Source organism: Peromyscus eremicus, chromosome 13 (assembly GCF_949786415.1).
Source record: "Peromyscus eremicus chromosome 13, PerEre_H2_v1, whole genome shotgun sequence".
Taxonomy (NCBI): Eukaryota; Metazoa; Chordata; class Mammalia; order Rodentia; family Cricetidae; genus Peromyscus; species Peromyscus eremicus.
In genome coordinates, this window is record NC_081429.1 from 28,174,211 (window position 1) to 28,197,999 (window position 23,789).

Genomic DNA, 23,789 nt, shown 5'->3' on the forward strand with positions numbered 1-23,789 from the left:
AAAAATTTCACAAACTAAACCTACCCATGGAACATCACCCAGTAAAAGCAAAATAGTACCAGAACTTCAGGATACAATAGCTTTTTGAAATGAAAACAAATTAATATCCAATAATAGAAAAAAACTTGAAATGAGACAAACAGTGAAATGCATGCTATTCAAACAAACCCAAAGGCAGCAAAGAAAAGCAAAAAACATGAAGATCCCTGAGGCTACTGTGGTGGTTTGAATGCGGATGGCCCCCATAGGCTCATATATTTGAATATTTGGTCCTCAGTTTGGTGGAACTGTTTGGGAAGGATTAGAGGCTGTGGACTTGTTAGAGAAGTGTGTCACTGGAGGTGGACTTTGAGGTTTCAAAATTTCATACCTTTCCCAGTTAGCTCTCTCTCTCTCTCTCTCTCTCTCTCTCTCTCTCTCTCTCTCTCTCTCTCTCTCTCTGCCTTGTGTTTGCAGATCGAATGTAAGCTCCAACACCATGCTTGTCTGTGTGCTGCCATGCTCCTGCCCACGATGGTCAGAAACTCTAGCCCTCTGGAAGTGTGAGATCCAGATTAAATACTTTCTTTTTTAAGTTGCTTTGGTCATGGCATTTCATCACAAAAACAGGAAAGTAACAAAGACAGCCAAAGTGACACACTTCCAAGAGAACACTCTTCTTGCCAATGGAAGAACCATTACAAGAGTTGTGGAATTTGTAGTAAGTAACCTGTATGAGAAATGCTTGGGAAAGTCAAAGCCAAGGCACTGAGCATAAAGGGGCTGAGGCATGCCATTCATCATGGCAAAGTGAATAAGGTCTAAATAGAGAGACTTCTTGAATTAAACACTGAAAAGAGAGTAAGTGATGACAGATGAGAGAAACAGACATGGGTAAATATCTGACTACAAATACAGGTGAGTTCTCCTTGCTGAGAAAAGACTGTGCATCACTGAGGTGGTTCAAATGAGAAATGTATCCCACAGGTTTATGTATTTGAATAGTTGGGCTTCTAATAGAATCAAAGACAAGTCAATGCCATTCTCCCCCCAAAAAAATACTCAGGATAGGATTTTTGAAGCTAGCATGGATGCAACTTTCTCACCCAATGATCCAGATCTTAGGAGTGAATGAGAGAACCACATGATACCAGTGTTACAGATACTTCAGGCTCAGGGCAATTACCTCACAAAAAAGAGTGGGCTATGAAGGAATCCTTCTAGACCTTACACAGGACCAATGTCAAACCAAAGTTAAAGTTAGGGGTACTTCAAGTTGAGCAAGGCCAATGCTGTTTGTGCCTCTTCTTCCTCAATAATAGTCTTTCTTCTTTCATCGAATTTATTAAATCACTCTAACTGCCAGCTACTGTGCTAAATGAAGAAAGAGTAATGAGAGAAATAAAAAGTAGGCTTAGCCCAGAACAGGACCCACCTAACATGGGCACCAGTAGGCTAATGGCTTCAGCTCAGGCTCCATTTCAAGGATTTCACTTTTAAAAACCTAAAAAAAAATAATAATTTTGTATTCTTGGGGCTAGAGAGATGGCCTATCAGTTAAGAGGGCACTTACTGCTCTCGCAAAAGGACTCAAGTTCAATTTCCAATACCTATGGCAGGTGATGCATGATTTATAATTCCAGCTCCAGGGGATCTGACACCCTCCCTGACCTCTGCAGGCATCTTCACAAGTATGGCATATATTCACACACACGTAAATGCACATTAAAAAAGATCTTTTTTAAAAATAATTTTGTATTCTTTTCTTTAAATGGGTCCCACAAAAAAATGTACAAGTTTTGGGTCCCCTGAAACCTGACCCACCCCTGTTCTTTGTAGAATAGATTTCTAATGTCTTCTCTCAGTGTGTTATTCTACACCTTTCTTTATATCTGTCTTGCCCTGAAACCCTGAGCCTCTTCACATTAGAGATGTTTCTAATTCACCTTTGTGTCTCTGGAGTGGAATGCACATTTATTTGTTAAATAAGTAATGGAAGGACTTCAGTTAACTTTTAGTTATCACTATTCTAAATAATTGGCTGTTTTGTGCTTTTGAATAAAACTGTATCCATATCACTTCTCCTCAGTAAAGGTCTTTTTGAAAACTGCAATTGGACCAGGCAGAAAAAAGGAGCACTATTGACTCTTACCTAGAAAGTCATGAAGAAAATAGCATTTTTATGATGTGGTGGTTTGAAAGAAATTGCCCCCAAAGGAAGTGGCACTAATGGGAGGTATGGTCTTGTTGAAAGAAGTGTGTCTCTGGGGAGATGAGTTTTGAGGTGTCCTATGTTCAAGCTACACCCAGTGAGACAGACCACTTCCTGTTGTCTGCAAGATACAGGACTCTCACCTACTTCTCCAGCACCATGTCTGCCTGCATATGATAATGGACTGAGTCTCTGAACTATAAGCAAACCATCCCAAATAAATGTTTTCCTTTATAAGAACTGCTATGGTCATGGTGTTTCTTCACAGCAATAGAAACCCTAACAGACAAGGCCAAGCGAGTTCATACTGTAACCAGAATACAACAGTCTATGCTGTTTGCCTCTCTGGTTAAGTAGTCTTTTTTTTTTTTCTGAAATCTCTAGGGTCCCTGCTTGCTTCTCTCCTTATCTCCTCCTATGTATTTTCCTCATTGTAATCTATGTTATAGCAGGGGTTTTCACATAAAAAGCCACTGAGTCTTGCATTCCTCCTGAGTTACCTTTTGGATGACACCTAGGTTAGGCTACTTAAAATGCATCTATGCAGATTTCTTTCTATATGAAGTACAAATGTGTCTTTATAGGTGTCCCTGTCTGTCCCCCCTGTCCCCTATTATGAGAAACAGTAGTCATAGGTAGAAAATCAGTAAAATTCAGGGTTGCTGAGTCATTAGGAAGGTGAAGTTTCTGAAGTAAATGGTACCCTCAATCTAACAGTATCGTCACCTAGAAAACTTGTTAAAATTCAATTGGTTTAGCCTGTCCTTATCAGAATTTCTGATAAATAGATATCAGATTGAATCCAGGCATGTGTTTCAGGTTCTTGGGGAAATCTGATGCTTGTCCATAGACTACATTTTGCCCCACACTGTTGATGCTCAGTCTTATCTATATACAGGTATCACCTGGAGCGCTTTAATGTGCTGCTTCCTGAAACCTCCCCAGTGTTCACAATCTGATATCTTGTCTGAAGTGAACTCTGTCCATTAAGATTTTTTTCAGTTTCCTTCATGTAATTCCATAATTAACTTTAAAAATATTTCCCTGAATTGCAGTACATCAGATGTGAAAAGAAGTGCTTGCCCTAAGTCTTAATATCTCTCACCTGATAAGTTAGCAAGAGTGTATCGATCCTCATCTGTGGAAAAATCTTGAGAGTCAGTTGAAAGAAATTTAAAGAATCATGAACTTTAAACTTCCTCCTATAATTCCCACCAAGATTCCCTTTAAGCAATCCAGTTGAAGGCAGCATTTGTGTATTGGGATTCAGTCGTGGCTGCTCCTCATGCAGCTTGTTTCCAAGTGCTGGCACATATTAGTGACTACCTAAAACAGCCACTGTTGTTGGTTGTTTTCACTCTTTTACTCTTTTGGTCTTTTGGGGGGACTGCCACTCAGCACCCAAATAGATCACACATGGAGGCTTATTCTTTTTTTTTTTTTTTTTTTTTTGGTTTTTCAAGACAAGGTTTCTCTGTGTTGCTTTGCACCTTTCCTGGAACTTGCTTTGGAGACCAGGCTGGCCTCGAACTCACAGAGATCCACCTGCCTCTGCCTCCCGAGTGCTGGGATTAAAGGCGTGTGCCACCAACGCCCAGCAAGGAGGCTTATTCTTAATTATCAATGCCCAGCTTTAGCTTGGCTTGTTTCTTGGAGGCTTTTCTTAAATTATTCCATCTACCCTTTGCATCTGGGCTTTTTCCTTTTCTTACTTCTATATATCTTACTTTCACTCTTATTCCATGGCTGGCCCCTAGCATCCTCCTCTCCTCGTTCTCCTAAATATAACATATTCAGTCTGTATAATGTTACTTGTATATATATTTTCAGGGCTGACCATTTGGCACCAAACAACAAATTGCTGTGCTCTTCCCTGGGGAAGAGTACATCTTCCACTCTGAGCTTTCCTCAGTTGCCCCCTAGTTCTTTGTGTAGAGTTGAGGCCTCATGAGCTTTTTCCCATCGACTTTGGCATGACCATTAGTGTGGTCCATATTCAGCTCACATCTGGGCAGTCATGTCGGTAAAACTTTATGGGTGTAGCTAGAAGACACAATCTCAACAGCAAACTCTCTGATCTCCTGGCTCTTACAAACTTTCTGCCCCCTCTTCTGAAATGTTCGCTGAGCCCCAGGAGTGGGACTGTCTTGTAGACTTATCCATGGGAATTGGACTCCAGCTCTGCATTTTAATTGATTGCGTTTTCTATAGTCAGCCCCATCTGTTGCAAAGAGAACTTTCTTTGATGAAGGGTGAAGATTACACTTATCTGTGGATATGAGAACAATTGTTTATAGATTGTTGTTAGGGGTTATGCTGGTTTAGTAAATTAATGGTCGTAGGTTCTCCTCCAATAAGCATGACTTCACTAGCCGAATAGTTAGCTTGTTTTCCTGTATGTAATTCATCAATACCTCTTCCCATTTCCCATGGTCATTTTTATAACCTTATCTTTCCTGTTAAATTTTTCTTCCTGCCTCATAATCATCTATTTGCATTCCCATATTCCTCCAAGAAATATATGAACTCCTGGAAGGTAATCTTCCTCTTCCTGGTAGCCCTAGTACCTACCTAGCTCAGGTATTAATGTTTTTGGAATGAATGTTGAACAATAAGCTATTATTCATCTTATTAGTCCATCCTCATAGGCAAAGGAATTTCTTACTCTTTAAATTTGTCTCTGCATTCCTATATATAATTGCTAATGGTCTTTACCTTAATTATAACTCAAAGGCAAAACTGAACTTGATAAAATCTCAAGCTACGAACTGTGTAACAACCAAAATAAACCCCAACTGAATGGAACCCAAAAATAGAAACTAAAATAGATAGCTATTTAAAATTAACTAATTAAATAAGGAAAATGAGAGTTTTACGATTGCATTACAAGTTTCTGGTTTTATCTAAGTGAATGATTACCAAAAAAATCAAAAAAACAAAAACAGCGTGGAAGAGCAAAATGACTTAACAGTAAAAACCTGAGCCCCAGAAGGCACTAGCATCCCTTGTTTCTAAACTTAGCTCAGCCACTGGGCACCATGTGAATGAGTCACTGCTGCTCCTTGACTTAAATCATTCCTCTTATAAAACTTGTTAAAGAAAGACGTCACTGCAAATTAGATGTTGCAGCTAAGTTTAGCCACCCTTGAGACATAAATATTATAACTTATGTGACTTCCGCCATTTTGTTTCATGACTTATATTCAGGCATGTGACAGAGTATTTGTTTATGTCTATACTGAAGCTAAAGATATACTTTCTACATAAAGATAGACTTCAGATATATAAATATATAGAAGCAAATGTCCATAGAGAGTTACTTGCACAGAAAAATCTTTGAGTTATTTTAAGAAGCAACACTATTTTACTGACAAATGATCAGATTCTGATTTGCCCCCAGCCTAACTTTTATGAATTGACTATCCTTGGAGAGGGTGTGTGTGAGTGTGTTGTGTGTGTGTCTATCTGTCTGTCTGCCTATGTCTCTGTCAGAAGACAGGAAGACCTGCTTATCTTCTGTCCCTGGCTTCTCCCTAGACATTGCCATTCACAGTCAGACATGCATTCAGACACTGCCCAATGGAACCTGGGAAGTAATAGGGTCTATCCACCAGAAATACTCCATGGCTTCCATTGAAACCTTAGGCTACAGTCCTTGCCAACATTACCTTGTCTTTCAGAGTCTTCTTAATGAGCTCATGTGTTTTAGCATCAGGCCACCTACCCAACCAAGGATATCCATTTAAAATCTCAGTGACTGGGAAGGTTAGTTTATCTGATCAGCCCACCCTGCCTACTTCACTTCTTTTATGATTAGGACCCTGAAGGAATGAGACAAGGTAGTATTACCTACAGAGAGACTTTTAAAACAAACTGAATCAGACGTGGAAGGAGAGAGTTGGAAATCCGCACAACTCAGCAGCCTGCCCTCAATGCCAGGAAACAAGTGACAGGTAAGACTCAGCAACTGTGAGCATGAAGCTAACTGGTCAGTGACCAAAACTGATCATTTACCACATAGGAATTTACAGTTTTCAGAGAATATTATAATCCTATTAGAACTGCAGAGAATCCCAGTGAGTTAAGTATGGTAATTTAAGTTTTCAGTTTATAGAGGAAGAATGTGTTGTTTTGCAAAATTGAGTGACCCAGGGTCACTTAGCTGGTAAAAGGCACAACCAGACTGCAAACCAAAGACTTCAAAATCCATTTTTCAAGCCAAGAAGTGATCATACCAAATGACTCCAGACTCCCCTATATAAACAAGCCATAGTTATTCTTTACCTCTGAGTTTCCACTAACTGCCCCAGAGCTGACCAAAGAGAGATGACCAGCCAGTTTGTATGTATCAGAGGAGCTAGTATATCCTAAACCATGTAGAAAATAAGGAGAAACTTAAGAGAGACAAATATTAACACAGGTAGGGAAGATATCTGTCCTGCTCAGGTTTCTAATCCTGTGGCAAACATCATGACCAAAAGCAACTTGTAGAGGAAAGGGTTTATTTCAGCTTAGAGTTGTAGTCATCATGAAAGGAAACATTGTGGAATATTTGTACACTGTGTGAAGACATATTGCTGTGATTGGTTCAATAAAGAGATGAAGGCAAATAGCTAGACAGGAGGTTCAGGTGGGACTTCTGGGCAGAGAGAGGAAATAATCAAGGGACAGAGATGCCAGGAGACATGGAAAGGAAACAGGAGAAGCAAGATGAAAAAAAGGTAAAAAGCCACATGATAAAACATAGATTAATAAAAGCAGGTTAATTTAAGTTATAAGAGTTAGTGAGACAAGCCTAAGATAAGGCCAAGATGTCATAATTAGTAAGAAGTCTGCATGTCATTATTTGGGAGCTGGCTGGTGGGACAGAAAAAGACTCGTTACAGGGAAGTCAGAGCAAGAATTCACAGCAGGCTCACCCACTTTCTTACAGAATCCAGGACTACCTACCCAGGAATGGCACAGCCCATAGTGAGCTGTGCCCTCCTCTATCAGTTAGCAATCAAGAAAATACCCCCGCAGACTTTCCTACAGACAATCTGATGAAGGCATTTTCTCAGTTGAGGCTCCCCTTCCCTTTTTATTCTATCTTGTGTCAAGTTGACATAAAACTCACAAGGACAATATCCTAGGCCCAGCCCCAACACCCACTGTGAGGAGAATCTGTGGCTTACATCCGTCTATGAATAGAAGAAAATCTAGATTACATAACACAGTACTGGAAGAGGCATTGAGGTTGTGCCTAGCCTCTGAACAAGCCCATACCTCAACTATCTACCCCATGTGTCATGTAATTTGTCCACACATAGAAAAAAGGAGACTCTTTTTTCCTAAAGATGCTCATTCTTATTTCCAATAAAGTGTTTCTTTTTTTTTTTAAGTGTTCTTTTGTGCCTAGTTTAAATGTTTTTCCATCATCTTTCACAGGGATGCTCAAAAAGGGATCATCTGCACCACTTAAATAATTATTTAGTATTTTTAAGTCCAGTAAAAAAACCCTTCAAGTTCCCCCACTAAAGCAGCCCCAGCTCTTCTGACAAAGCCAAAACTGAGAATCTTTTGTTTCTGTGCCTTTCATCAATTCCATTGCTCATCTGTGGTCCCTTTCCAATTTTACCCAGTGAGTTAAGTATGGTAATACTTGAAGATGTCAAGACCAACACCATAACCTGGGTGCAATACTCTGAGAAACAGAAACATAAAACACTGGCTTCCTAGCTCCTGGAAGAAGACCACACCACGTGATCACCAATTATCACTAATACTTGATAATGTCAAGACCAACACCATAACCTGGGTGCAATACTCTGAGAAACAGAAACATAAAACACTGGCTTCCTAGCTCCTGGAAGAAGACCACACCACGTGATCACCAATTATCACTAATACTTAACAATCCCACCTAACTGACACTCAACATATCTTCCACATGCCTCCCCAACATGTCTCTGGTGGTTTATGTTGTGTATTCCCATACAGAACCCTGTCCTGACCCTCTCTAAACAGTACCATCGGAGAAGAAAGATCCATGGAAGTCCACAAGCTTAAAATAAGGTGAGAGCAGTCGCTTCTCATTACGACAGATGATTGGGAGAGTCACGGAAGCTTAAAACAAAAAAGACATTCACCTCACACACAAGAAGCAAGGCATTCACAATATATTTACATATTGGTGAGGCAGCTATGGACACAAAAGCCTAAGGACATTTGCTGATGCTGTATACATTGGGTCTGTTCTTCTAAAGGTAAGTATTATCCTCATTCATCAGCTCCTAAATTGGATAAGCAAAAACACCCAAACTATGAAAGCCGAAAATACTTGAACCTTGGTGGAAAACTTGACCATGGAAGCAAAGACAGGATTTGACGCGAGCAGCTCCTCCCAGCTTCTTGTGGCTTTTTTTTTGTTTGTTTGTTTGTTTGTTTTTCGAGACAGGGTTTCTCTGTGTAGCTTTGCGCCTCTCCTGGAACTCACTTGGTAGCCCAGGCTGGCCTCGAACTCACAGAGATATGCCTGGCTCTGCCTCCCGAGTGCTGGGATTAAAGGCGTGTGCCACCACCGCCCGGCTTCTTGTGGCTTTTTTGTTTTGTTTTGTTTTGTTTTTTTCGAGACAGAGTTTCTCTGTGTAGCTTTAGAGCCTGTCCTGGATCTCACTCTATAGACCAGGCTGGACTCGAACTCATAGAGATTCGCCTGGCTCTGCCTCCTCCCAGCTTCTTGTGGTTGAGAATGCCGATGGACAAAAAGCAGCTACTTGTGGACAAGCAATGAAAGAACATACTACAGTGTAATGTTGGACACATACAGACTTGGGAAGAATCAGAGACTCCAGGTATTGGAACAGAGGGAGAGAAGGAACTGCCTATGAGAAGGAACTGCCAATGAGACCCAAGGCTGTGGCCAGGGGTGGGGTGGGGGTAGGGTGGGGGTGGGGTAGGGGCGGGGAGAAGAAACAGAAAGAGAAAGTGGGAGAGAGACACCAGGGGGAAATTGGCACAAGAACAGATGCAGAGCCGAGAAACAAACTTAAGTTAGCTGATCAGGGAGCTGCAGAGCGTGTGGCACTGAGAAAGTACTCAGTGTTCTTCAGCAGGAAAGCCTGGTACTATAATGAGAGGAACCATCTTAGGAAAGCTGAGCCCAAGCTGGCTCTTTTCTTTTCTTTTCTTTTCTTTTGAAACTCATAGAAAATAGTGTCATGCTCTCTCTGGTCCAGCATCTACTTTGTTACTCAGTGTGACCTAGAAGGAAGACCCCAGAAGCAAGCTCATAGAAAAATATATGTGGTGGGATAGGATGTGATTTAAAACAGGGCAGAAGTTGCTTTCCTTTAAGAATCATGAGCCAGGCAGGTAGTTAAAGAGGGTCTGGAGACTGAAAAGGTACATGGGATTGCATGTAGGACTAAACCTCAGAAAATTTTAAATAGTTAAAAAAAAATGGGAAACTTTTGCATCCCCTCTACCTACTACAGCTTATTGCCCTCCCCTCCATGTGGGCTTCAAAGGGGAACCTGAGATGCAAACACATAGTAGAATTCAGTCTTAGAGTACCACAAGCAAATCCGTCCAGGGTAAACTCTAGTCAACGGAAGACTTTGGCTCCATGCTGCCTTGGGTTAGTGAGCAGAGAAACTGAACACCATTCCAAACAGTCTGGAATCAAATCGCTCCCACTAATGACTAGACAAAAGAAGAAAGAAGAGCCAGATAGATGGTCAGCAGGTATAGGTGCTTACCATAAAGTCTGATACCCTGAGGTCAATCCCTGGGACCCACATGGTGGAAGGAGAGAACTGATTCTGGCCACTTGTTCTTGGACCTACACACACACACACACACACACACACACACACACACACACACACACACACCAGGAAAGGTCAATTTATAATATTTTAGAGCCTTTGCACTAAGAAGTACACATTTTTCCTATTTTATTTCTTTTCACCTTCTCCCCCTTTTTTAAATGCAAGCTTTACTTTACTTTTAATTAAGTGTATCAGTGTCCCATGACGGGGGTATGGGAAGGCAGTATGTGCACCCATGAATACAGGTGCCTAGAGAATCAGAAGAGGGAGTTGGATGCCCTGGAACTGGCAGTTTTGAACATCCCAATACAGACACAGAGAATGGAACTCAAGCTCTTTGTAAGAACAATGCGTACTCTTGAGAGCTGAACCGCCTCTCTCGCCTCCTTTTTACTTTTTGAATACTCCTTCCTCTTGTTATTTTCTCAGTTATTCTCTGAATTTGTTTTTTTCCCTGTTTCTTTGACATCTTCTAAAGCATTTTGGTTTATATCATTTCTGCCCCCATCATTCCTACTGTTAGAAATGTGGAGGGCATAGCTGACACCTGTTTTTCACTTCATTTCTGTTTCTGGTCCGATGCTATCTGCTGCTCTTCCTGGTATCTGTTTCCACGTTCTACACGGTTCTGCGGACAGAGCAGGACACTTTGACTGCATTGTATGCGTGCTTTGCCAATGAGCTACTCTTCCAGCCTAGCTAAGAGTTAGCACAAATTGCTCTGTGTACATCATACCCTCCACTCAAGCTTCCGTGAATATTTTAGTTCAAAGAGTAGGAGATATTTAAAATATGATAATAATAACAATAAATAAAATAGCCAATCACCAGGCTCCAAATATGAGGCATGGTTTGGGGGTGGGTGGAAGTTGAAAACCTGCTCTTAGTCATCTACCCCCACAACAAAACAGAGAACACAAGCTGTGAGGAATAAAAGGAAAGTCATTCCCAGATCCTGTCAGGCTCTCAAATAATTTTACAATGCATCCCGTTGTCTTGGAAAAATAGGGACTATCCAAACTCACAAAGGAACATACATGCCTGTATGTACAAAAAAAAGTTAGAAAAGAAGACAAATGGCAAATGCTGGCAAAGATGTGGGGAAAGGAAATCTCTGTACGCTGCTGGTGGGAAAACAAATTACTGCTGCTAATAGAGACATCAGACTGGAGGTCCCTCAAACCCTAAACTCAGAGCTGCTGCATTATCCAGTTGTAGTACTCCTGGATGCAAGCCTGAAAGAATCGAAGTTAACACCACACAGCTTCCTACATACCTGTGCTTATTACAAAACTATTCACAACCAAGCTACACAATCAGCATAGGTACCCAGCAGCAAATCATTGAAGAAAGAAAATTTGAGTCCTATTCAGCCATCAAGAACGAAATCATGGCGGGGAGGGGGTTTTGTAAGCTATTTTATCTAATGGAGAAAACTGCACATTGCTATCTTAAGCAAAGCAAGCCAGGAGTATCATGTGTCTCTCGTTTGTGGACTCAAGGAGGAAAGAAAGACCTGAAAGTACAAGAGAGATGATTACAGAAGAGGATTGAAATGAAAGGGAGTGAGAGAGAGTAAGAGAGGATAAGGAGGGATTATGAGAAAAGTTCATTATATGCCCATATGAAAGTGTCACAATAAAGCCCAGTTTTGTACAATATATCCTAAAGTGTTTTTAAAAAATAAATACTCTGTATTTTTTTAATGAGGCAGGAGAAGTGTTTCAACAGTTAAGAGTGCATTCTGTCCTTGAAGAATACCCGAGTGAGTTTGATTTCCAGCACCCACATCTGATGCCATGAATGCCTGCATTCACATGCACACCCCACACACAAAGACATACATAATTAAAAATAAAATAAATAATTTTAAAAATAAAGAATAATTTATGTTGAATACACATTAAAACAATAATATTTTAGATACATTATATTACATAAAATATATTATTAATATTGGAGAGTAAAAGGAAATAGATCACTCAGGCCACTAACACCTTAGCTGGGTCTCTGGCTTTCTCTTTCTATGTGCATATTACTCTAAACTCTTGGCTCCTGAATCTACTGAAACCTGAATTTCCCCCTTTTTCCCTGAAGCAAAGTGAAGACCCCCAAAATTCTCTATTCAAGAATGAGAAGTAAAGTACAACTGAGTCTGAGGCAAATAAGGAAACAAATTCCAGAATGAACCCAGAACCCAGTAGTGATGTTAGAGGCATTTCTCACACACTATAACTCAACCCCTCTCATATAATAGAGCCCCTTCAGCTGACTGCCCAGGCCTTTGCCTAGAGAGGCTGAGGCCATACCGGCAAGTACTTACTCAATAACAAAACATCTTCTCTACAGTGATAGCTTTATTCTCTCTGCTGATGAAATACAAATCTATTCATACTAGTGAAGCAGCCACATGCGCAATTAGTCTCTCACAGAGCATCCAGCATGGGACCCTGGATCATCTCAGATGCTCCTAGAATGTGTTTGGTTCTCTGAAATGTTGACTTGCTGCTCACATTATCAGGTACCAAAGTGGACAATTCAATAAAGGATGCTTTCCAAAATCATTAAAAAATGCTTGAGTATGTTAATTTAATACTTGAAATCTATTTCTGAAAGGGTGTAACATTATTGTTACTAAAACACCATGGTCATTGTAGCATCATACACATCAGCCAAGACACAGACACACTCATTCACTGGTACACCCATCAACAGACGGACGGATTAAGAACATGTGGTCACAGAAAATCAAATGTATGTACTCACCTATAAGTGGATATTAGCCTTAATGTAAAGGACAACCATACTACAATACATACACCCAAAGAAGCTAAGTAACAAGGAGGACTCAAGCAAAGTTAGGGGTATTTAAGCAAAAAGGAATCAGGCACAGAGATGTGCTGTTATCTTTCTGCTGCACACAGAATACCATTCCCTGAGTTAGAGTTCTGTAACACTCAGCGAGGAGATAACTTAAACCAGATGGTGTCACCTGCTAGAATACTAAACCATTAGTAGAAAAAAGTATAAAGGAAATATATATTGTTCTATAATCTTCATTTTCCTATCTACCAAATCATGTTTTAAACTACATTCTAGTTGACAAGCAAGTCATAGATAACTATTATGCTCACTATCAATTTGAGGACAGTCTAGTTCCCTGTTTGAATCTCAAGATACTTCTTTTCCTTTATTCTAGGCAAGTAAAGTATTACTATCTTGTGACACTGGGAGAATCTGCTTTAGTGTGAAAATGTGAGCCTTGAATTACTTACAAAAAACGTAATTCAAACTCAAATGCATAATGAATCAGAAGTGTCTCACATGACTTCATGGCAACCTTTGTTCTGAACACACAACATTTACACTTTGTACTGTATGTACTGTAACACAACACAATGCCAATAAATACTGGTGAAACATCTCATCTCAGACTCAAGACCATCTTACGTTTTGAACTCAGTGTTTTTACTACACATAAAAAGTTTTATGTTTTTATACAAGCATAATGGTTTAATTGTGGAAACAAAGAATTTTAGTATTTCCTACTCATTCCTCAACAGGTATCAAATTAGTCTTTGGACTATATTGAGCTTGATTTTTAAAATTGCTGGTTTAATTGTTGACTTGAGTTTCATTTTTTAAAAAAATCAGTAAATAAATTTTGGTTCAACATTAGAGCTTAATTTCCAGAAATATCTAAAATTACCCTAAATATACTTCTGACACTTTATAATATGTATTCATGCAAGCAGCATTCTGAGTATTAATGACTATAAATTGTCAATTAATTCTAATAAAGGCTGAAGATATTCTGCAGTATCAAATATTCCGTCAAGATTCAATTACTTATGTAAAAATAAGTACACCCAGCTCATTAGTATGCAAAATTTGCTTTTCATCTATTATAAATAATAAAATTATTCTAAAATAGATATATGATTTGTTATTTGGTAAGTATTTGATGTATACAGTTATTTTTATACCCATATGCTGTTATTATGAAAAAAATTCTCGTGTGAAAAGGAGTCAAAAAAGAGTCACAGAAAAGTAACTGGAAGAACCTTGAACTCTGTGACAGTGGTGGCCATTCAGTAACAGCTCATTTGAAGGACAGGATACAAAAAGAGCTAAAGCTGTTTGACTGAAGAATTATTAAGGTCCAGATGATAGACTACAAGTTGATGTAGGGATCCAGTGTAGGGGCAAGGACCACAGCAAGGAGAATGTGCATGCTTCTTCTTTGGTAATGGCACTAGAAGAAAAGACTGCTCTAGTTTGAGCGTGGTTTCTGATGCTGTACTAGTGTAAAGGGTGCCTTGAGGCCATAGTGACACTTCCAGGTGAAATCATCTTGTTCAGAGGTTTAAAACTGTCAAAACCAAACTGAGATGTAATACAATTGGAAGTTGACTTCTTGGTCTCCATAATTAGTGCCAGCTAGTTACTACACAGGCTCGCTTGTATAGCACTGATCTTCTAACCATGAAATTGAAGGTTCTAGGACTCTATTTAGAAAATCACTCTCCTTCAGGAACTACCTGTTGGGGGGGGGGGTGTGGCAGGCAACCAGAATACTCATGTAAAATAATACTAACTAGTGGCCTTAATGACTCAAAGGAAATCTTGTACTTGTCCAAGAGCCTAATGCCCATTCTTGGTGGGGGGTGGCTAACTTTTTTGTTGATTACTATATGCAAGTAGCATAACCTGATGATTATTTAATATGAAAAATAACTAACTTGAATATATATGTGCCTATCTATATATGTCATCAAATTCTAAATCTAAGTAGTCTCAAACTTAATGCACATCAATGTAGCATTTTTACTTAAAATGAAGGCTCATTGGTTCTGATGTAACCCTAGAATTTACAACACTAAGAAGACCCCAAATGATATGTTACAAAAAGCACAACTAGATGTCAGCCAAGCTCTTTGACCAGCATGCCTGCCCATTTCAGGTGTTTAATATGAGTTATATTGAATCTATATGTTTACAGCAGTAAAGCACATATTTTAGACCCTTGAAAACGCAACTATCTTAAGTCTTCATAATAATACCTGTCATTTAATTTATCCCATATTAAAATACACCAAGTGAAATTACATATCTGAACTTGACTTGATGTCAGCCAAATCTGGGGCTTATCTTTATTTCTTTGACAACTCATTGCGTTAGTCCTCAACCAAATAAATTGTCTTTCTCCATTTTTTTCACTTACTACATTGTGACATAGAAAGAGGAAAATTACAAATGAAGGGAAAAAACTATCCTTAGCTAATAAAGTCTGACATAAACTAGCATTCTTTTCTTATTTTCCACATATATCTATCTACCTTTAGATTTGGGATTCTCCATATATGGTTATAAACTACTGAGCTATGCTCTAAGGATAATTTTTGAAGTCTTACTAGTCTTTAAATACTATTGTGACATACTTATTGATTTATTAATTGAGCCCACTAATTTTAGGATGAAAATATGGCATTTTTACATTAAATGATATGAACCACTGTTATGGATTCTCAAAGTATTTTTTAACCCAGAAATAGAAAAGAACACCAAAAATACACTGGGAAATGTATGGGATTTTCATATGAAGGCTTAAAATATTACTAATTTGAACTAATAGCATGTATTATCCACAAATAACCTTATGTATTTTTCTTAGGCTTCAAAGTTCATTTTCTTTTAAAACTCTTGTTAACTCTTTGATTAATCATGTCCTTGATCCTTCTACTGAAAACATTTTAGTGATGATAACTTTGTGTATCTCTTAACACATTCTACAGTTCCCAAACTGATTGTTTAAATCATTTTTATACAAAATTTCATCAAGATCTAGCTAGTATACAGGTACTTTTTTTACAAGTTAAATAGTTACTTTGCAAGTGTACCTAACACTGCAGTATGATATGCCACCACTGCCTAGTAACTTTCTGAATACTAAGCCATATATGTCTACACCAGCAGACAGAAACTGATCTAACTACGTAGCTTACAAATGCTCTAACATTCTTATCTATTTATGGGCTTAGTGTTTTCTTAGGCTTCTCCATCTGAGCAGCTACTTTAAAGTTTTTGTTGAGTCCAGTACCCCATCAAACAGATGTTAGAGTACAATTTACAAAGTGCATGAATGGTTAGGTTGATATATATTGCAGACATGAAAAAAAATCTTATGGCTGCTAAAGAAATATAGTACTTTAAAAGATTTTAAAATGATTATTTCCTGAATGTGTTTTTTTCTCCAAACATTAGACCAAAGTGAATTGTTTATAAAAATTTATTCATACAAATTTTACACACTTTATATAACAGTTATCAAAGTCCTAATTATAGATATGATGTGTGTAATAATGCTTGGTTAATATGTTTGTATAATCAGTTGCACACAAAATAAGAGCTTCAAGACTAACATCTACCTATATTATCACTATATCATAAATCTGCTCCAGTTTAGTAAGGCTGTTGGCATTTCTACGAAGTATACAAAAGATTAAATTGGGTGATCACTGTAAAATGCTTGCCACTAGCCACGTGAACACTAAGTTAGACTTCATAAATAAAAGGTTCACTAGAGCCTTGTTTCACCACTAACAGCTGACACAAATACAGAAAACTCTGCCCATTATCCAAGAAACAAATAATTAAGACTAAAACGCAAGCCGATGTGTTGCAGCATTGTAGGGCCACTAAATAGCCATCTGTGATTCGTGGCGATTTAAAAGGCAAAGGAAGGCACTGAAGCTGCAAACTGCATCCCGGGTCACATTGCCTGAGGAGACTGCAGAAATAAAGATTGATCCTGTAGCTGGGCACAGGCTGAAATCGAATGCCTGCTTTCTCTCTGTTTGCAATGTGATCTCGGGGCAGCATCCATCCACCCGCCTGGGAATGCAAATACAGTTCTGTTTTCTTAGATGTCTGACTTCATACTAACCAAATCTGTACAGGAAAAAGGAAAAGTCCTTTAAACTTTACAAACTAATGGGGTTTTTTTTCTTGGGTTTTTTTTTTTTTTTTTTTGAAAATTTGTGCCTAAAATTTGGGAGACTTGCTGGTTTGTTGCTGCTTGATCTGGTTGCTGGGTGAAGGTTCTTTTGTTTATAAAGGTTACTCCATATATGTTCAAGAAATTGACAAGAAACAGACATGCTTTCTTTAGCCAAGACAGGATACAAGGTTGGGGTGTGGGACCCTGCTTACCCCACTCTTGACCAGAGATATAAGATAGTACTCATACATATGAAGATGGGGTTTAAATGATTTATCAGTTAGTCAAACTGAGCAATATTGGAACACTACACATTCTAATATGACAAAGGTTGGTTTTATGAAACAAATTTTACTAAGCAATAAGCCATAATGTAGAAAAATACATTTTACCTACAAACTCAATAAACAAGAAACAAAAGGTTCATATTTAGTGCATAATTACTTCGTGGTAGCTACACAGGGGTTCCTAAACTTCACAGTAACTGCTTGCATCAAACAACAACAAAAAATGAGTAGCATTCACAAATTTAAGATAAGTGAGTGAAAAAATGGCAAACGATTCTTAAACAATGCAGGAGGGTAGGGGTAGAAAGAAGGGTTCTCCAGAAAAACCACAAAGAACAGGGGTGGCTTCTACAGAGTAGGGTTCAAAGGGGAGGATCCTGGCCATTTCACAAAATGAGAAGCAATGGACAGCACTGGAGAAAAACACATTGTACTTTGCACTCATTTCCAATACCCAGCACCCAATCTGTCAGGCAGTGGAACCTGCAAAGGGACTGGACTTGGCCCCGGATTCTCAGACCTGGGACAGTTCTAAAACCAGTCCCTCTGCAGGGTCCTCCTCTGCCACCCCACACTCTGCCTCTTCCAATCCGCCTCTATTCCTTTTACTTTATTCCAATTGCCCTAGCTTTGGGATAGTCGGTTCCCTGGAGAATCAGAAAGTACAGAAAAGAGAGCTTTCTCTCCAAGCCGGTCTACTCTGTACAATTCCTCAACTCTTCTCCCAGGGAATGACCGTGAATTCTAGGGAGAAGCACAATTTGGATCGAGCTGTTGTTTAATTAGAATTTCCTTCTGGGCTGAGAGTCTGAGGAGAGACAAATACACAAAAAAAAAGTAGAATCAAAGAAAGCGAAAGTGTTGCAATTGCCCGCAGCCAGTGGGACAATGCCCGCTTGAATTAGTTAGGCTGGGCTTCAAGCAGCCTGCCCCAGAGACTCACAGGGAAAGAAAGCCCTTCAGCAACTCCCCCAGTCATTACCTCAGAATTCCCCTGGAGCAGGGCATCATTGTTTTTTGTACAGTAGCAAATGGCCATTATTGGTATCTTCAGGCCTGTTGTGGATAAAAATACTATCCTTTAATTCCAGTTTACAAAAATAGGAGTAATATTCAAAACCACGATTGTCTATTTTTTTCTATTCATTTTATATAAAAACATAAACAGCTCAGGCGAATTTCCAATCCTTGTGCACGCTTATGAATTGCTCTCTGTTATACTTATATATATATATTCTTAATATATATTTATAATATATATCAATAATTGGTCCACAAAGTATATCTGTGCATTCTCTAGTGCTTCGTAAAAAGAAAAACAATATCATTATCAAAATAGTCATTTAATGGCTTTACTTCATACATAAATACATGTTTGGAAAGAACACATGAGCAATGACTGATCAGTCAATTTGGAAAACGATTTTTTCATTTTATACACACCGTAGCTGGCAACTCATCGCTACAAGTACGCTATTCGGCGTCCTTTGTTTTTAACCCTCTGTTTATACCTTTTCCCTAGCACGGCCGCCAAGTATTTCTTGACGGCCATCTGTTTTCGGTAGCGGCTGTAGCTATCGGTGAAGATGCCGTCCGAGTGGCGTTTGGTAAGGGGCGCCGGGTCATCCGCTGCGCCGCCGCCTAGGTTCTCGCTGTAAGGAGAGGGGGTGGGGCGGGAGACACGTTAGTGTGTAAAGGAAACAAGTGTGCCCCGCCCCCCACGCGGGAGCCCGCAGGACTCCGAACTTCCCGACGCAGCCCTCCTCTGCTGCGCCCCAGCTGGCGAGCATGCTGTGTAGGACCGAGACCCAGGGGGCTTTCCTTCCCACCCAGTTTCCTGGCACTAAATCTTTTAGATATTTCTAGATTATTTCTGAAGCATCCTGAGGCGTCCTGGAAAGTCCGCGCTCTTTAAGCTTTTCTCCAAAGGTTGCTTCTCAAGATTACACTACCCATGCTTCTAGATAAATTGTCCGGACTTGTACCTTTCCACTACCCAACATATAAAGTTTCCCAAAGGCCTCGCGGGCTCCTGCCAAGTTATCAATTCTGCAAATCTAGGCAAACAGGAGCACACCTCTCTCTTTGCCTACGCTAAGTTGAAAAACGTGATAGTGATATAAGGTGACAGGCTGTAGGCAATATTTTTCACCGCATGAATTATTCATGGTTAAAATGTAATCGGCTTCCCCGTGGGCTTTATTTAAATGTTGCCTTCGGCTGACACCAGCTTCACGCAAGACCTTAGCTCTGGGTTTGTCTGGCCTGAGCAAAAACCGTTTCTTTGAAGTATCCATTTTAGGGACTTGGTGCCCTGCGTTTGCCTTCGTAGTAAACGTAACACTCCTCCCCAAAATTACGGCAAGCCCTTCCAGGAACCTCGAGGGTTTTGAATGACTGGGAAGGGGGTTATCTGATTTGATTTGGTTCTCATCCAACAAGGATCCAACCCCCAATTTTCCTACCCCTCTTTCTCTCTTAAGGGGTCTCTAGAACAAATTTCAACGCCCAACTTTTAGAACTCCGCCCGAGGCTGGTAGTATCCACCTAGATGCCTAGACGCAGACACACCCTCGGGCGCACAGGCGTGCTGGCGCGCAAAAACGTAGAAACTGCCCCGCCCTCCCTACGCGCTCTCAGTATGGTCACCCACCCTGGCGCGCTCATCACTCGCGGGTTAACACTGTCACAAACTCTTACCCCACGCCCCTGGCCACGACCGACTGCAGGTACTTCCTGGCGGACAGCTGGTCCAAGACTTTGCGGTAGGCTTCGTTAAGGATTTCATGGGCGACATCTCTAATGGGGAGACAAAGTATGCGACCTGGGTCACTCACTGCCTGGGTCCTTCAAGGGACAGCCAAGGCACCCACTTGCTGGGTTTTCAAGGAGGCTGACCCGGCAACCACGAGTGACACGGGACCTGGGAGTTAACTTTGGGGAGTTCCTGGAGGTAAATCTAAGATGGGATTTAGTCCTGGCCTCTGGGGTGACCTCGCTGGCCTGAGAGCTCCCCACCCACCGAATTGCACACTCACGGACACTTCCCGGGCCGCAGAGCTTTCAGTCCGCGGTGCGGCCTCAGATTCACGGGGATCTGTCTGCTAATTTTCTGTGGCTTTCATGGATTCACCCAGGGAGAAGGGAGGCTTGAGGACTTTCATAGGGGAGGGTCCTAGTTTGAGAGCCACCACCGGGTCCCTCCCGCCATGTCAGGCCCAAGCCGTAGGCGGAACCCGGGCGGGTTGTACCTCCTGTCGGCTGGATAGTAGAGGGCGTAGGCGTCACGCAGCGCGGAGGCGGGGCTCCCTACGCCCGGAGGGTCCCAGTCGTAGAAGTCCTGGAGCGGGTTTCCGTCCTGGTCGTAAGCCTCCTCTTCTGGTCTGCGGGATAGGCAGAAGGAGGGTCATTAAAAGTCCCTCCCCAATTCTGCCAAGTCCCAAGAAGGTCCCATTGATTTTCCTTCTTCGTTATGGTCCCCCACGGAGAATTGTGATTTCTTTCAGAACGGTCCTAGGGACGAGGTAAAGGGAACTACACCCAGCAGCAGTTCCTGTTCTCCTAGGAAATTCGCTAACCTCTCCTCTGGCGGATGAATGATCTCCGGCAAGAGGACTGAACAACCATGTAAACCCTAATACCTGGCCAAGTGAAAGGCCGGCCCTCTCCCCACCTGGCGCCCCAGGCTTCCCCAAGTAGCATTTAGAACGCACGAGAAAGATCCTAAGAGATTGTAGGAGCCGAGACGGGGAGACCCAGTGCGGAATGGTAGATACGATGCAGGAGGCCAACTCTGGCAGCAGCCACCCCCATCCAAGCCGCCCGGCCCAGGGGAGCCCTTCCCCGCGCGGATGTAGGTCACAGAGAACCTCCAGCTTCTATTTTGGGCTGGAGAGAATCTGCTAGGAACATGAATAATAGATGCCCCTAAAGTTAGCTAGTTTGGCTCATTCTGAGGTGCGGCGGAGCGCTCCAGTGCCTATCACCCAGGAAAAGTGCTAGGCACACGGAACTTTGCGAATAGCCGGAGGTGAAAAAAGAGGGCTTTCGAGCCCATTAAACAAAGAGTTCCTGGTGCTCTGTTAGCAATGGCGGGGAGGCTGGATTCCATCTCAACCACAGAGCGCAAGGAGAGGGGTCCACTGGGAACTGACATTCCGTAGGTGTCCAGCGATCTCACAATCTCCTTACCTATTGCCTCCATGCCCAACAGAGGACAGGCAGAGGAAGACAAAAAAAACATGCAAAGCCAGGTGGCTTTGGGCCCTTAGGGATACGCGGAATGCAATAAGGACAAATAACCTTCTCCAGGCAGCGTCCAGTTGTACTTGGGCCGCTTTGTTGCCTTTACGCCCTCCCTGGAGAGGCCAGAGCCAGGGGAGATCCTCCGCACTGCCCACATCCAGGCTTTTCTTCCTAGTGTGCCCCCAGACCCCGAACCAGGATCTTTCTAGCCACCCTCTGCTCTTCCCGGCTCCCACATGCCGGAATCCTGATAAAGACGCTAGGATTCCTGTCTGCCAATACATCAATGGGCAGATGCCCCCTAAGGAAGAGGTTCTTGGGCGCGGCCTCAAGAGTCAGCTCAACGCCGCGTGCTCCCGGCTGCCCTGAGTGCCACCCCGCACCCATGTAACGCAGACCCACGCATTTTCACTGTCCCGCATACTGGTGGGGGGTTCTGGAGCTGCGGTAGGGAACCCGCGCAGCGTCGCAAGATGAGAAGCAGATGCCAAGACAAAAGCCAGGTTTTCTGCATCCTCAAGTGGGCTAGGTTGTCCTCCCAACCCCTCCAGCCTGCTGGCTTTCTCTCCTTCGCATCCGTTTCTTCCCCCTCCCTCGCTGTCTCCTTCTTGCGTTTTCCGTCTCTCAAGTACCTATTCCTTAACTGTGACTGGCCAAGACCCCCACCCCCAAGACATCTAGGGCTCAATCTCTAGATGAAACAGGATTCATTTGAAAGAGAGCTGTTCCGGTGGAAAGGAATTCGAATGAGACAACAGGAAGGGCGGAGGAGCGAGAGACCCCGCCCCAATAGTCCAGAACAGGCAATAACAAAGCAAAGTGGAGCGAGCTTCACTCTCAGCCCCGGGCTTTGCTCAGGGAACTAAAGTTCTCCAACTCATCCGAGGAATAGGTAAAAGAAGCTAAGCGGAGGGAGGGGGCAAGCCCCCTCCCTCGGACAAGTTGGAAGAGGGAAGGTTTCTATAAGGGTCTGAAACTCACTCCCTTTACCTGGGTTCCTGGGCTCCACTGGCGAGGAGGGAGGGAGTCTTGCTGTACTAGAGCCTCCCTGACCCCTAGGCTTAGCTAGGGACCTGGTACCTAGCCAAAGGCTGTAGAAATGCCCTGGACGCGCAGGAAGCGATGCTTAGCAGCCTGCGATCCAGAACTGCAGGGAGGCGACCGGGAGGAGGTGTCTGGCAAAGGGAAGATCTAGCTCAGCCTAGGCTAGCACCTACCTGATCCCAGGGAAACGGAGTCCGGCGGCGGCAGGTGAGCAGGAAACGCTGCTATGCATTATTATCCCGTAGACCAGCAAGGCCAGCCTCGCTCCGCTACACATGGTCATTCTACGCAGGAGGGAAAAGAGGGCACGCAGTGAGTGAGATCGCCCCTGGCTTTCCACCTTCTAACCTCAAGAAACTCCTGGGAGTTGGGGGAGCCAGCGAAGCCGCGGCTCCCTGTGTTGAACGCCACTTAGCCACGCTGGTGCGTCCGGCCACTTCTCCCTTGGTATATAGTTTGAAAAAAAAAAAAAAAAGATAGCTATGTGTGTGCTCAGCACCCAGTAGCTAGCCAGACCTTGAACTAAACAAGGCTAACTCATACACTGATGCAGCTGCCAGCACAGGGAGGCAGCCTGTAGTCAATGAATCCGTTAGTATGGTATGGTAAGAGATCCCCCCCCACCCCACCCCCATTTACTATTAGACTCTTACCGCGGCTAGGAGAGGGTTGGCTGCCAAGTAGGACGGAGGGCAAAGGGCTCCTTCGAGTTTCCGGGCTGGAATCACAACCCAAGAGGCATCACTCACTGTCTGGCGCAGGTGTCTGGAGAGAAGCCACCACGGGAATTAGCTGCAGGAGCTGGGGGCACTTATTTGCCGAGGCTAAAATTCCGCTCAAAACTTTGTAGACGCACAGAACTAGGAGGGAGCGTGACACTGAAGGAGGTGGTGGGCGAGGAGAGAGATGTAGAAGACAGAGTAGGCAGCAGCCAACGGGAGGGGAGCAGAGTGGGCTTAAGTCCGCCTGGGGAAAGAAGCTAGTGGGTAAGAAAAAGAGGGAAAGTCAAGGAAGAAAGGAGGATGGAAAAGGAGAGGGTAGCCCAGGCTGCCGGCCTCTGTGGGAGACAATCGGCAGCTTGCAAGAGTCCGAGGCAGGCACCTTCTGCTCCGAGGTCTCAGGCTGCGTCTGAAGATGCGGCTTCTGCTGCTGCTGACAGAGGTGACCGGCCTTCTGCTCGTATTTATATATGCAGTTAACAAAAAAAGCTA

General features: G+C 42.3%; 1 protein-coding gene and 1 pseudogene across 4 annotated transcripts; one reads left to right on the forward strand and one right to left on the reverse strand.

Moving 5' to 3' along the window:
- Positions 1-18,699: 18,699 nt before the first annotated feature.
- Adcyap1 (adenylate cyclase activating polypeptide 1) lies at positions 18,700-22,861 on the reverse strand. 4 transcript variants are annotated; one of them, XM_059278669.1, is made up of 4 exons: positions 22,752-22,861; positions 20,541-20,672; positions 19,990-20,088; positions 18,700-18,941 (listed from the first exon to the last, which is right to left on the reverse strand). In XM_059278669.1, the coding sequence occupies exons 1-4, from the start codon at positions 22,859-22,861 to the stop codon at positions 18,752-18,754; spliced, it is 531 nt and encodes a 176-aa protein (XP_059134652.1). In that variant the 3' UTR covers positions 18,700-18,751. The 4 variants fall into 4 exon arrangements, with proteins under 4 accessions (XP_059134652.1, XP_059134651.1, XP_059134654.1 ...); XM_059278668.1 differs by having other exon boundaries at positions 20,484-20,672; XM_059278671.1 differs by lacking the exon at positions 22,752-22,861 and adding an exon at positions 20,963-20,991.
- Positions 22,862-23,600: 739 nt separating this feature from the next.
- Positions 23,601-23,789, forward strand: part of LOC131923656 (tetraspanin-31-like) — a 49,261-nt pseudogene continuing 49,072 nt past the window's right edge.